Source organism: Nothoprocta perdicaria, unplaced genomic scaffold, assembly GCF_003342845.1.
Source record: "Nothoprocta perdicaria isolate Ctin4 unplaced genomic scaffold, notPer1 scaffold_136, whole genome shotgun sequence".
NCBI lineage: Eukaryota > Metazoa > Chordata > Aves > Tinamiformes > Tinamidae > Nothoprocta > Nothoprocta perdicaria.
In genome coordinates, this window is record NW_020454494.1 from 304419 (window position 1) to 319534 (window position 15116).

A 15116-nucleotide genomic window follows, 5' to 3' on the forward strand; every position below is an offset into this window, starting at 1 on the left:
AAAAAAAAAAAAAAAAAAAAAAAAGCATGTACGTGTAGGTAGATACTATACAAGTGACTTGGTGACAATTCTGAGCAATATAATTTTCCTAGAGAAAAAGCAGTTCATTTTACAGCAGAGATGGCTTCTATCGTAGCTAGCAGAAACATGTACTATCATAACACTTTCCAATAATGACTCTTTCACAGCTTAAGTTTAACACTCATCCTAAAAAATCATCATAAAGCTGGGAAATCCTTGAATYACTAATGTTGCTCTCAAAGTTTCTGATGGAAGACACTTCTTTTAATACTGTTCATAAAAGGGGGAAAAAAGACAGTAATTCCATCACTGGAAACCATTTGACGCTATCACAATTGATCACTTGTGAACACTTATTTTCTCACCAAGAAACAACCCTTTATCTAATAAAAGGAAGGAAGAATGTGTCAATGTGCTATACTGAAACAGGAAGAAATCCATAAAAGGCTGAATTATCTCATTCAAGAAATTATTATTTTATAGAGAACAGGATAAATATTTAAAGCATTTCCTTTTGACAAGCCCTCAGAATTCAATTGCTTTGTGTGCACACACAAAGACACTAAGTTAAGCTCTTGATAAACTTTTTTTAAAAACAGATCTATATTAAGGAAATAGACACTTAGAAATCTGAGCACTAGTGAACAGAATTAGAGACTGCAACAGCCACTTGATCTGCACCTTTCAGCACCCCAGAGAATTCGAGATTTCTGTTACCAGCGTATGCACAAACACAGGACTCCATCTGACTTCTCAGAGCTGATTCTCAAATAAACAAACAAAACAACAACTACAATTCCCTCAAAAATCCCAAATTAAAAAAAAATAGTCAATCAGACATCTTTAGCTTGAGGGCTAAAGCTATTAATTTTAACTAGATATTAAAAATTAAAGGATAAAGGTACAGATTTTGTGTTCACTACTGCATACTGTCTCCAGAAAACTCTCCTTAGGTGAGTTTGTCAGATGTACTCACCTTTCCTATCTCTCTCCCTTTCTGTTCTATAAACTATTTCTCACAAAAAGGGATCCTGAAAGCATCTAAAAGAATTCAAAACAACAATTTAGATTTAATTTTGAAATTTTTTTTCACCCAAAACTTCAAAGCATAAATGGCTGAAGAGAACTAATGCAAAAGAAGTTTCTAAGGAGTTAACTGTGATTGTAGCTTTGATCTTAGACTTCTCCATCTCATCTCACAAATAGGGAGTTCTTTCCTTGACAGAGAAATCTTCATCCAAGAAATTAACATTAACACTGCAATCAGTAGCAATTTTCAAGTTAAATCTAGAGAAAGGAAGAAGAAATAGGCTGCTTCTGTCACCGTTCCTTTGCATCTTGATATGTTCAAAGGACAAAATGTAGCCTACTCTGCATATCAGAAGAGTTCCCAGGGTTTGTGGTACTATTCAGGTTGATACCTTGTTTTCCATTAGCATCTGAGGATGAACAGTGTTCACTGCTTCCCTTGCTGACATAGCTGAGAAATTGAGTGCCAGAAGAATTTTCTGTACCAGAATTTAACAAAAGGAGAAAGGCATCTCTGCAAAAGGCTACAAACTAYCCTGCTCTCTTTCCATGTGGACCCAGGCAGTCCGTGCAGGATTCAAAACGGGAGAGAACATCTTGTTAGACTTTTTGAGCTCTTATACTCTATCCTTCACTTATTCTTTGCTTGGATCCCGTCTTTTCAATAATCAGTGGCCTTACTAAAAGAGCCTGTGTTAAGAGCCAAGCCTAAAGAGACACCTGTACGGAAAGCTTTGCCAGAAAAGGCCAAATTTATTTACTTTTATTCTTATCATTCATTCAGTGACAAGAAAAACGCCAAGAGACTGCCAGAGATATCCCCTTCCAGTAGCCACATCCCATTCTGCAGGTTAACACCACTGTTCCCAGAAGGAAAGACGTGAATGTGCCCTKAAGATGTAACTCCTCTTCACCATCATCCTCAGGATGTAACTTATCCTCCTCACCCTGTGAGGATGTGGGAAAGTCAGAGCATGCAGTAACTCCCCTTAGGAAAGAGCCAGAGGAAAGGCTGGGGAGCAAGCAGTGCACCAAGACAGCTAAAGGACTCGTGCATATCTCTGACTTCAAAGGAAGTTATCCAAAGGTTGGCTCTGGATCCTTCCCCCCAAGTTTTATTCCAATAGCATCATCTTCATGATCTCTACCAGTCCTGTTAGTAAATTATTGTTCAAGCACTTGTAGTGATGAAGCGGTTCTCCCAAGCAAATGCTTCTTGAGATATGGATAAATCTATAAAGGAAAAAAGCTTTGTCCAAGTCTGCCAAGCAGAGGGAGTCTCATAGTTGCTACAAGGGATTTTATGGTCCTAGTCTTGAATGTGATTTCTCTAGCCATCTGTTCAGAAACCCMCACACAAAAACTACTGCTGTCTTTTCCTTTACTTGTGAAATACAGGGACTACACTCACATCCATGCACAACAGCACTGGTGCAGAAAGCAGTATGAGAGATCACTTCTCACACATTCATCCCTTCTTACTCTCATGGAGCTGTCCCCATCTGTAATGTCCATGTTTGACTATAAAAGTTGAACTAACAGTCACCACTGAAAGGTCTGAACATGGAGGAAAATAGTTTTTCATAAAAAAAAAAAAACCACCAACCAAACAAAAAAAAACCTACTCTTATGCTTAGAATAAATGCAAGTGGCGGTGAGGAATTTATTTCAGCAAACGTGAGGTTTAACYAGCAACACGAGAGAGCCACTCAATCCCACTGGCTAGAGGTTTCAGGCCAGGCTCAGAAATGATCTGGCTGCTCTGGGGTCTTCTCTGCCTGCTGTGTTTCACGGCTGGGCCAGCCCCGCTGTCAGCACCRCAAAGGGATCCATTACGAGCAGCAATAAATCCTAACACCCATGGCAGGATGGGAATCGGCAGCACAGACCCTGGCATGACAAGGTTTGGAGCCAGATGGATGTGAAGCCTCCTGAACAAAGCAGGAGCCAGTGTACCCCAGCGGCGTGCCTTCCTCGGCAAAAGGAGGCAGCAAAATTCCACAGGACAGCTGAGAAACTGAATACTTTAGTCTAGTAGTTAGTCTTATATTTTAATCATTAATAAAATAATAATAAAAAATAATAAAACCCATCACATCTGTAACTTTTTTTTTTTTTAAACAAGCTTGCCTGCCTATCAGCAGACAGGGAAATGAGGCTCTAGGAATATCTACAAAGCAGCGCTCTGCTTCGTGTTCAAGCTACTTCGAGCTAAGTTACCACAGCAATTTATTTTTCATTTTTTATTTTATTTTTTAGGATATGGGGGTTGTTTTTTCCCTTGGGATTTTATTACTGCAAAGCCTTAATGACAAGTCCTATAACACCTGTAAGTGTTGGCTAAATGGTGGCGTCCCCTACTCAGAACCCTCCTTACCCTACTGTACCAACCTGCAATACTGGGTAGCACCAAAGACGGCTGGTACCAACCACTCAGACCATTAAGGAAAGAGCTACCTCTTGAGCTGAGACATGTAGTGAAAGAGGATACAAGGAAAATCACCTGCTTCTAAAGACAAACTCACTTTTTCCTCAAAAGGACAAGCTCTCACCATACTAGTATCACAGTTAAGGACATACATTCATTTTTTGCTGTTGCTTTCCAGCCAAGAGTGGATCTGCACAGATTCATACAGTCCTTTAAGGGCCCAATCTGAGGACCCTTTTCCACTCCTGGTAACAGTGATGAATAAGCATATGCTCCGAGACGTGTTTCTGGAAGACTGAGCTGGGGGAGTTCTGAGCAAAGAGAAAAGAGAGATACACTAGTTGGAATGAGAACTTAAGAAAATTGCTAATTAACATACAGTGCTAATGTGCGAGATACAAGAGACTCAGTAAGTGACTGAATAGATTTTGAAGAACATCCTTGAAAACTGTCTTCATTTATCACAAAACTGGGTGCTCCATCCTGGAAGAGGAGGAAGAGCTGGTAAAAGAGTGTGTGAGAAGAGACTCCACAACTAAGTCCACAACGGAACAAGAAAGAAACGTGATCAGCAATAAAGGCTGAGAGAATGGCGAGTAGATCTCCACTCCTGGAAGAAAACAGTCCCTTGAACTGAAAGCTGAGGAAGTGGAAGTGAGAAGGAAACAAGCTAAGAGCTTGAGAGGCAGGCATGAAGGCAAGATGGGTGCAGCTGAAAGCAACGCTCACTCTTTATGATCATTATCTCTGCACTGCTTTCAGCTGTCCTTATTTCCCCATAAAAATCTGGAACAGCAGATGGTAATCCAAGAAGTTTTATAGGGCACGGATCAGACCGAAATTATTGAAGTCTTAGTTTGCTCAATCCACAGTGAACCTGAAAAAACTGCCATCATGTTTCTGGCATAGCTCCATTTCTGAGGCTCATGACTCCCAACCTACAGAAAATTAAAGATACTTTGAGTTCTGTAGGGAGTGAATTCTGCTATCTGAGAAAAGATTTCCCCACAGCTACATCTGCCTGCGCAAAGACATGGCTCAGAACTCCTGCTCACAGCGTGACAACTCAAAGCAGTTTTAGTTTGCTCTGGCCTAAAGGAACATGGCCCAGGGACCACAGCTCTGTGTTAACACTCAAGATTTAGTTGCCATTTTAATTCAGAAAAGTATGTGGACATATTTATCCATTGCTGAATCCAAATAAAGTGAAAATTAAACTGTAAGAAAGAAGTGTTTGCTATATATTGAGTACTCTTTCCCCTCCAGTAATCTGACAGGATTTAAATACTACACAAACGGATTTTCTTTATATTGCAAGATACATACTGCTGAAACAGAAGACTAAAGGTGACAGAAGCAGTAAATTTTGTTATTGTCAACTAAACATTCCTTATTCTGAACCTTTCCGGACTTGCCAAACCTCTGTGTGTGTGAATGTGGTGGTGGGTTGGGGTTGCAGGTGCCACAGCAGCACTGCTGAAGGGATTTCATTCAGCTGAAAACTGTACAAAGAAATGAGATTTAGAATATCATGGATAATCAAATGATAAAAAAAGAAGCATTGCTCAATAATTGTATTAACAGAAGTATCCAGTCCAAATCCTGGAGCTTTAAAGAGATTCATTGCTATTTTGCTTCGGGGAAAGAGTTTGGCTGACACTGTCTCCATTTACAAAGTGAGCAAGCTTAAGGAGCTAAATGAAACCTGAAGGACAATTTATTAGCATCACCCAGCTTAGGGGACAAATAAAAAAAAATCCTAACTGGAAATACAACAGGCTTTCCTCAGCACCAGCTCAGGAATTCTCATTCCTGAGAGAGATTGAGTCATGCCGATGATTAAGGTCATGCACGATGCAAATGCAATCCAAGACCCTACTGGGCTAAATATTCTTAATCCAAGGTCCAAAACTACAATATAAATTAATAAAAGAATCCAAARAAACCTCACTGCAAACATTAACAACCTAATGCATACGAACTGGTTGAACTCAAATYAGAGCAGGGAGAGAAAAAGAATTCTTCAGATAATCAATAGGACACAGAAGAACAAGATGAGCCTGGACTGCTTAGTCTATGAAAACAAACACCAAGAGAGCTGTAAGCATAAAGAAATGAAAATAAGGGTAAGATTGCATCAAACCATGCCACAAGTAAATACTGTAAAGTAACAATGAATTGGAATAATCAATCCCAAACCTTCCTGATGAGCATCAAGCATTTTTACAACAAACTTCCAAGAAACTGCAAATAAAATCAAGCAGCAAGGAGTTGGTGCTTGATGTAGGAGACTTTCCTATAAACCTTGCAAAGCTGCTTGCAACAGAGTGCAGCAACCCAGGAGCAGTAAGTAGAGATACATACATACAGCTCTTGCTTACAGTGTTAGGTTGAGATTTTGCTTATCTTCCTCAAAGAAATTCCACTGACATCAAGTTCTCTACTTTCAGAAAAGGAGTTGCAATTTGGCTTACAGTAGTGGGAAATAACACAGTTAAAAAGCCACCAGAGGAAGGCAGTCACTGGCACAGCTTCTGTGTTTTCATTCAAAATATACTCAGATTTAACCACACTTCCAGGCTTCCTCAGAACACTGCTAGAAGCCTACGTCATTTTACAGTGGTGTGTATATAGGTCCCATTAGGTGTACAGGAATGGTATCAATCATAATGCATTCAATGAGGAAAAAAAGGATACCAGTTTGGCTGAAAATTTCAAGTAGTTCTGTTCCTTCTTAGAGCAACAGGACAGGGATCAGTGATTTGCTACCTTTTAAAATTGGCTATATTTGCTTGCTGCTGGCTTGTATGTTCAGGCATTAATGAGCAGGTTAGACAGGCTGTACCAAGGCAAATCTCATTTATTCTTAGGAAAGTTCAGACTTATTCATGTTCCAGGATGACAGTCTGAACAAGTTATCCCAGCTTAGACACTGAGTGAGCAGGAAATACCTGGAGCAGGTATGGCAGTCTTCTACTCTGGAAATGAATCCTTTATCTAAAGGATCACTAGAACAGAAAGCTTTCCTTGCCACTGCTTGAGAAGCATTTCTGAGGCTTATCAGTATTTTCATGGATACCAGTCTTGCACCTCTTACAGAGTGAAGTTCATTCAGATACAGCTAYGACAAAAGGAAGAATGTTCACTGCACTTATAGTAGCATTTTTCTTTGTAGTTCACTTGTGTTTAAGGCTGATAATCTGAGAGCACTTAGAACAGAACTGGTAAGATACCATATTTACCATATTTCTTAGACCCCAAGTAGACACAAGGCATCATAAAGCAACGCTCTGCATTTCTCATATTGCAGGTGCTCAGCTTTACCTGCAGTATTTATTGAGCACGGACTGGAATGCAGAGCTCCCAAATCTCCTGGAAAAGGAGGAAAATTCTGTTTATAACCCTCAAAATAGAGGCCACTCTTGAAAATATTCTTTCATGCCTTGGTATCGTGCTTTTCGTGAGTGCTGTGCGCTATATATCTTGCTTGAGTGTATATTATGCTTGCAAGATTACAAAGCATTTTAGCTGCATTTCAAGTACACCACATGCTGCCTATAAGAAAGTTTCATTTAAATGAAGCTAAAGAGATGCAAACAGCTGGTGCACATTTCAAAAGGAAAAAGAACTGCCAAGTTGCTAACTAGTCTCCACTTACAAGCTGCACGTTCTATTAAGCAGGAAAAYGAACTTGGTTTCACTAAGGAGATCTCTGGGCAACCAATTCTAATTTTAAACATCATAAAAATTCTCTTCTYCCTTGATCCTTTCTTACCCTTCTATCTTTCCCTTCACATGCCCGCACACAGAGTAGCAAATTCGAACAAATTATTGGCTTGCTTTTTTATTCAGGAGGAAAGGGAAGYGACCAAGGGATAGATTCTCCATGACTGCATTGCTTGCCAATACTTATTTCATATTTGCTAATTTTTGTCAGAATTGCTTCAAGTATTGAACACAATTCACGTTCCTTTATGAATTAAAGCAAGCATCAGCACAACCAAGAATCCTGAAATTCATTTCTCTATTTCATGCAACTAAACCTGGTTCATCTGATTGTGTTTGTGGCCATTTTAGCACCTTCGGGACCTGTTAAAGGAAGGACACAGCTCCTTGAAAAATAAGCAGATGCTAAGCACTCATAGTGCTCAAACTACATTTAAACTAGTGAAAAGAAAAGGCATCAAACTTCAAACACATCCCCAAGACTCAAATGCTTGGGATCTTGAGTATGAAGTACAAGGAACTGTAAACACAAGATTAAGAAGTAGTTGATGTATTTCAGTAGATTTTTATTCTAATAGACCATCAGAAATAAAAATAAAAAAGTATACAACAAAAAGCATGCACCCTCTAGACTTGAGTTTTGAAACCTAAATAGAAAACAAATTCAGAAATGAAACGAGCTCATTCTCCCAGCAGCCACTGTACGAGCCTGCAAGCGAAGCACCGAATGTTCCTACTCAGCACTGAAACTGAAGCAACAGCAGAACACCCATCTCTCCAGGAATTTGTTGGTGAGGAGAAGGGATCAGTTTTTTTCAGAAGCAAGAACAAGTTCCACAGCTACTTCTTGGTAACACTCATGTAGAAAACGTAAGGAATAGGCAAAGGCATCAGAAGATTGAAAAGGCACCACGTAACTACTTTTTGACACAGAAGCAGCAAAGAGAAATATTAYTCAGAGTACAGATCATCTGTTGGCTAGCGATTCAAACCAGATTAATATCTATTTCCTACTACATAAGCATCAAGTGAACATAACTTTAAGTTCCTTGGATGCATATACACACACTACTCACAATTACATATCATGATCAGCACGGCAGGGGTTGAGAGCATTACCAAAAATTCAGTTAAGACTCCAAACTGTAAAAAGTGCAATCACAAAAAAAAAAAAAAAAAAAGGAAGATATTCCAAGGAAGAAAGAAGTGGCAGAATTCTGGCTATGAAAATAAATGCAGACAACAGAGCTGCAGAGGACCATCTCTTGAAAGAGGCACTTGTAGATGAACCCAGGGGCTAAATGGATGTTACAAAACTTTGTTCTTGGTCAAAGAGGATGTCGTTCTGCAGACTGCCCACAATACCTTCCRTTTTCATAATTCAGATCTAACTGTATCTGTCTACAAGTATGAAGTGTGAAAGTATCCACATATTTAGCTCTACTCTTTAATCTCAGAAAGTCTACCAGCTTCTGAAATTCCACCTTCAAAAAGGTATTAAATAAATTCTCAGCTTCAAATTTCAARATGGAATTTATACTTCCACCTTAAGGCCTGAATAATCTTGTCTGAGCSACTGTAAGAAATAATTTTACATAATTATTAGCATTAAAAGACAATTTGTGTCTTAGTAAATTTAGTATCTTCCAAACAAACCTTTGGAGAGTATCCAAATCACTCATGCTAGTTTATTCCAGTGCTTAATCACCTTTACCACTAAAACCACAAACTTTGTTCCTTATTTACATCTGTAYAACCTGAGCTTTTTTATCTTTGTCCTTCTGCCTCTTTATATCATTATTTACCAAGTCCTTTTCTGTGAAGATCTTCCTAAATGTCAGAAATCTGAATTCTGAAGAAAAAGACTTTCAGTCTGGAATCTGTCTCAAATCCCTAACATTTTAGTACTTGCCTTTTCAAATAAAAGACTTCTCTTAAACAAAGGCTGTTTGCTTCTTACTCTTTTTCTCCAATATACATCAATCATTGTGTGAGTTAGCAGAGTTTAAGGAGGGCAAGCTGCTAGTCTTTGGACTTCAGAATTAGCAATCAAGTAGGAAYACTGGGATGAAATGCTGGTATCTCAAACTGATTATTTTTAACTTCACCATCTTCTTACATGAATCGTAAATTCCACTATCTTGATAAAAGTCAAATAACAGATAAAAGGATACATACGTATTTTAAATATACACATATCCAGCATATCCACACCCAAGGTGGGAATGGTCTTCATTCAGTTTCACAATTTACTTTATTTTTCACATGACATTGATCATTTCATTCTATGAATGAAAAAAAACTACTGTCCTATATTCAGGTTGAAAGAGGAAAACTCAAACAGAAGGTTTTTCTTTTACTGAATTCTATACTTGAACTACTTGAGTATCAGCTGTTTGCATCTCAGTATGGTTGTTAACCAAAACACCATGGGGAGTTCCACAAGAAACTCAGATGCTTCTGTTTTTAAGCCTAGTGTGTARTAACACTAACCTCACCACCCTAAGGTTTGTCTTGAGATGTTATTGCCACTGAAACATCATCTATTAGTGTTCCATGTGCCATAAGGCATTAAAATCAGATGCTAAATGCCTATAATTTATTCTTGTCTATTAGAATTTGATAACTGTACAATGTAAAAAAAGACTTCAGTTTTGAGATTAATGCAACAGTCCACAAAGCATAAGGTTCATTATATCTTTTCATCTAGCACTATCTCATCTTTTATATGAGGAGAAATCACTTTGCTCCCTGAAACTTGAGTTAATACACAGTCCTCCCAGCTTTGATGCACAATTCAAACAAGAGAGACAAGAGAGATTTTACTACACATCTTGACATGCATCTATAGGGGAGGAAGGAAGGAAGGAAGGAAAGAAAAGAGTATACGTGACATCATATCCCATCCTTATCACCTAGGTTAATAAGTGAGTCGCAATGGAGGAGTCATTTAATGCTTTCCCTACTTGCAGGAATACAGCTCAACACTGCTCATGGCAATGGCACTACAAAAAAAGCAAATGTTCTTTTTTCTCTTAGCTCAGAGACCTGATGCAGCTTCACTAAGCAGGATCTCTGTGTCACACAGCAGCTCCTAATCCACACGACTAGTGTTAGAGCTGTCAGCACATTCTGCAGGGCTGTGCAGTTCGATAATGACCCAACTAACGCACGGCGCATTCCCTGCTTAACGAAGCTTGGGAGATCTCGCACGAGGTCGCCCTAGTCGCAACTGGAAGCTCCTAGACACTTGACACGATACAGGAGACACATGGTACAAGCCTTACAGCCACCAAAATGAGAACATCAGGATTTTGTTCCAGCTGTTCACAGGAACACTGTCCACCTGTCTCATAGTGGAACCTTGTCCTAGGAGCACTCTTAACAGAGTCCTGAGAAAACAGTATTTTCACCACCACTCTTTTGAACTGTGTGGATTTTTCTTGTTTCTAACAAAAGTCTCTCCTCTTGCACCATATACACACACACACACCACACTAATGTAACTCAGGTTAGACTATCAAGTACTATTTTGTTTTGCTCAAGATACACAAGAACATAAAATTAAGGACGCACTAACAGTTAAAATGCTAGGATTGCTTAAGAGCCTGACTGCATAATCTCTTAGATCATTAAGTCCAGTCCCCTACTACTGTATTCCTAAACTCTCTGAATTCCATAAAATTTAAATCTTACTTTGACCCGAGGAACACTTGCCATGTTTTATGAATGCAGAGAGAAAACAGCACAGGCCCTAAAATAGGTGTCAAACCATAAGCCATATCTAAAGGAAAAGGCAGCATTTTTTAATTTTTCAGCAATTAGAGGGAGAATTTGCCAACCTTCACAGGATTCTTATTACATTCCAATTTAGGCATCATCTTATAATTTTTCAGTAAATGTTGTTAGCAACATGAAGAACAGAAAAAAAAAAAAGTACTATAATGGCCTGAAATATCACCGTAAGAACAGCTGCAGACTAGTGGGGAAAGGAGGGGGAGTCATCTGGTGATTAGACAACTGAATAGAAAAAAATGTAGAAAATTTAAAAGAGGTAACTTTCTCTTCTTAAAAGAAATTAAAATGAAGCTCAAAATAATACCACAGGAAGAAAGATGGCTATATTATGTACATTTGTGTGTTCGTATATGTATATGAATACATATTATTTTTATATATATGAATGAAACTGGTAGGGGCAGCCTCAATGACCACAGGTAAAAATAAATAAAAAAAAAAAAAAATACAGTATCTCAAATTAATTTGCAAAGGAATTTTCCTAAGTTCATATAATATAAAAGAGTGTACATACAATATCTGTGTGACCTTTTCCAGGGTGTAAATACAATACAATTTCAAGTACTTGAATTTTCCATATGAGAGGAGAGGATTTTTTCATTTTATCTTTTTTCTTCTAATCCGACAGGAGTTTTAACAGAAACCATTGTGTAATCCTTAACAGAAATGCAAACATTTATAGACACATTGTTTTCTCACTTTCGAGCTGCAGGTAACGGAAAGGGGAAAAAAAAAAAAAAAAAAAACCACAACACCCTCTATTTTTGACTCCAGGGATCTACTGGCCACACAGCCTGAAAACCAGTGTTGAGTGCAGCACTTCACATGCTGATTATTTTAAGAAAACTACCTTTGTAAAACAACAGAAGTATCTAGACTGGTTCCTTGAAAAGTTTTTAAGTACCCCTAAAAAACAATATATGCATATACATATATATATATGCACGTTACATATGCATATATATATAAATGCCACGTTACAAGGATAACTCAAATTCTCCTCCCTCCTTACCCTGCTGGCTGCCTCCCTGATAAGACAACTCATCTCCGCAATGAAAGACCCTCTGAAAACAAATGTTTTTGTTAACCTGTAATGGCAGATTCAATTATGCTTGCCCTAATGCAGCTTCTATCTTTAATTACAAAACCATCAGTATCAGCAATTTATTTAAGTGCAATCTAAATAAAATTTAGAACTTGGCTAGTTGTAATAAGTCTTTGGTCACTGGAAACAATGTGCACTACTAATTGCTGCAAAAAAAGACTGAGATCCCTCTCCCAGAAGGAGGGAAATCTACAGCAGGCATCAAATTCCAGTTCTAAGGCATGTGGCCTTTGCTGGCAAAAACATGTGTTTCTGAAAAGATAACACTGTGTTTTCAAACAAATTATAAGCAGTCTTTGGAAAAGAAATAATAAATCTGTAAGCAGCAAGTTTATTCCAAAGGAAAAGAACACTGCTGCATCTACAAGAGAATTAAGCATTTTCAAATACCTGAGATTTAGTCATTAAATACCCTCCACCTCCACCCCGATATAAGGAACTGCAATCACAGTTTCACCTCCCAACACATTTCATACAAAAATGAGCCCAATAAACAAGTCACCCTACTCATCACACAGAGGGTGAGGCAGCATCCTTGATTCAACGCTCTCCATGTTGTCTGAAACGTTTCGTTATTGTTGCCGACTAGCTTCAGTCGATCACATCCAACACCCAGCACATCAGGAGTCCCCTGAAGCCCCACGACCTCAGCCTGTGCTGCACAGCACCTCCTGCAGCAGTGCACTCTGTCAGCAGCTGAGGCGGCCAGGGTAACCTACAGCACTACCTTAATTCCCTGCTGTTGGAGCTGGAACTTCAGAGAATCAGCTCCATCAACTTAAAGGCTCTATAAACAGTGTTAAGACAGCCAAGCTGCTGCTACCTTGGAACTACACAYACGTTCAAGGAGGAAGGAGTGAGAAATACAGCTTTAAAGAAGCCACTGATGTTTACAAACTATTTATCAAGCAGACTTGCTACTTCCTCTAGCCTGTTACTTTGCATGAGGGCATGAAAAATGAAAAATAAACAAAACCACTGCATCTTCTCAGTTACTGTCTAATCAATTCCTGGCAAATCAAACCTTAGMTGTATCTCACTTACTTATACTGTTAGTTTCCTGCCTTTTAGATTTTAATAACTTAGATTTTTTCCTCAATAAATGTTCTCTGCAATCTACAAACTATTCATCAATTATGGCCCAGTTAAATACAAAATTAAAATTTGTGTTTTCCTTTGTAATGTGATCAGATCAATCTGAAGTATCCTTCTCCTATACACTAGACCAAAATAATCTTAACAAGCAGAATCTGAACTTCTTTTTTCAGCTCTTCTCTGATATAGCTATCTTATCTTTTGCCTGTAGATTTTCACAACACTAAGCCAACTCTTTCCATATATACTACACCCAACAGCAGAGCAAAGTGGGGATCTCTTCTGACCTTCTTTCATCCCTTATTTTCACTCCAGGGTGACTGCAYGACATCCTATGATCCTTGTATCCCTTGCTCCATTTTCTTCCTCTTAATATTAACAGTGATGATTCAAACCTCAGCAGTGGTTAAAGAAAACATGAGTAGCTTCTAACTTTTCAGTAAAAGACACTTAGGCAGCATGATCATTTTACCCTTCTTTTTCATTCATACAGAAATTAGCAGCACTTTATCTTACGTTCAGTTTTAACCTGTTTGAGTACTGTTGAATTTGCCTTCCCTGCTCTCAGCCCTAGAATCACCAGCTTATTTATGAGAAGGAAGTCCCTGATCTTCTTCTATAGAGGCACTGCTCTGCTTTCTGGCAAGGGACGCCTGCACTATGAGCTACWCCATCCTCCTTCTCCAAGGCCTCTGCTAGAGCTGCAGCTGAAACACAGAGACAACTTCAGTTTTTCACTCCCTTCAGAAGCTTCCTGCTGCTAACTAACCGCAGTCAAGTACCAAACATTGCTCATACAGCAACRCTTGGGGCTTCGCCGTATTCTCATATTCATATCCTTGCAGGAGGGATTCACATTTCCAGAAGCTCAAACTGTTTGGGGCAAACAAAAGAGCACGGCGGCGACAAGGCAGAGAGTCACTTCAGAGGTGGGCATTTCACTMTCACAGTTCAGCCACAATCAAAACCACTTTGGTGACTAAGGCTGTACTCCGGAAACACCTTGGTTTATATTATAATGCTGTTTCTGGTAAAGGCCACATATTACCAAGAAAGAAGGATAATAAATTAGACCAAAATTCTGCTTGGATTAGGAAAAAAAAAGAAAAAAAGAAATGAATAAATCACCTTACCTATTTCAGAACTGTGCTAGCCTGCTCTCATTAAGCCAAATTACACAGCCACTTGCAGCCAGGAAGAGTGCACACACGTGCACACGTGCACCCTAAACTTCTGTTTTTAAGGATTTTTTTTTTTTTAAATAAGCATTAAAGAACCAATTAGGCTTTAGTTTCGCCTCCCTCGGGCAGCACCGCCCGGGCCAGGGCGGCAGGGCAGCGCGGCGCGGGGCAGGGGACACGCGGGGGAGCGGCAGAGCGCCCGTCACGGCGCTCCCGGCCGCGCACCGCGCCAGCCCGCCTGCTCCGCGACCCTCCAAGGGCGCCCGGGGGCCGCCGCGCCCGCCACAGGCGGCCGGGGGGCCGCAGCTGGGCCCCCTGAGCCGTTAAACGGCCGCGCGCCGGGACGGTTAAACGGCCACGCCCCGACCGTTAACTACCCGACCAGTAGCTACCCCCACCCGCAGCCAGGCCACGCAGCTGAGGAGAACACGCAGCCGAGGAGAACCCCTATCCCTATCCCTATCCCTGTCCCTGTCCCTGTCCCCGTCCCCGTCCCTGTCCCCGTCCCCGTCCCCGCGCGGCCGCTCGCACCTTCCCTCCTGCTGAGCGCCATGGCCGCCACGCGGGCCACCCCCTCCGCACCGCCCGCCCTCCTTGCGGTTCGCCGCCGCCCCTGTCCATCAACAGGCGATCGGCGCGCTATTGGCGGGCGCAGCGAAGAGGCGGGCCCTCTCCGCGCGGCCCCGCCCACGCCGCCCGCCACGCGCCGTGCCCGAGGGCGCCGCCAGGGGGC

At 40.3% G+C, this 15116-nt stretch overlaps 1 protein-coding gene across 1 annotated transcript in view; it reads right to left on the reverse strand.

The window, feature by feature from the left end:
* Positions 1 to 14936, reverse strand: part of ERICH1 (glutamate rich 1) — a 78445-nt gene extending 63509 nt beyond the window's left edge. Inside the window, 1 exon segment of the mRNA XM_026033885.1 lies at positions 14915 to 14936. Within this exon segment, the coding sequence (XP_025889670.1) occupies positions 14915 to 14936 (22 nt within the window).
* Between the last annotated feature and the right edge of the window lie 180 nt (positions 14937 to 15116).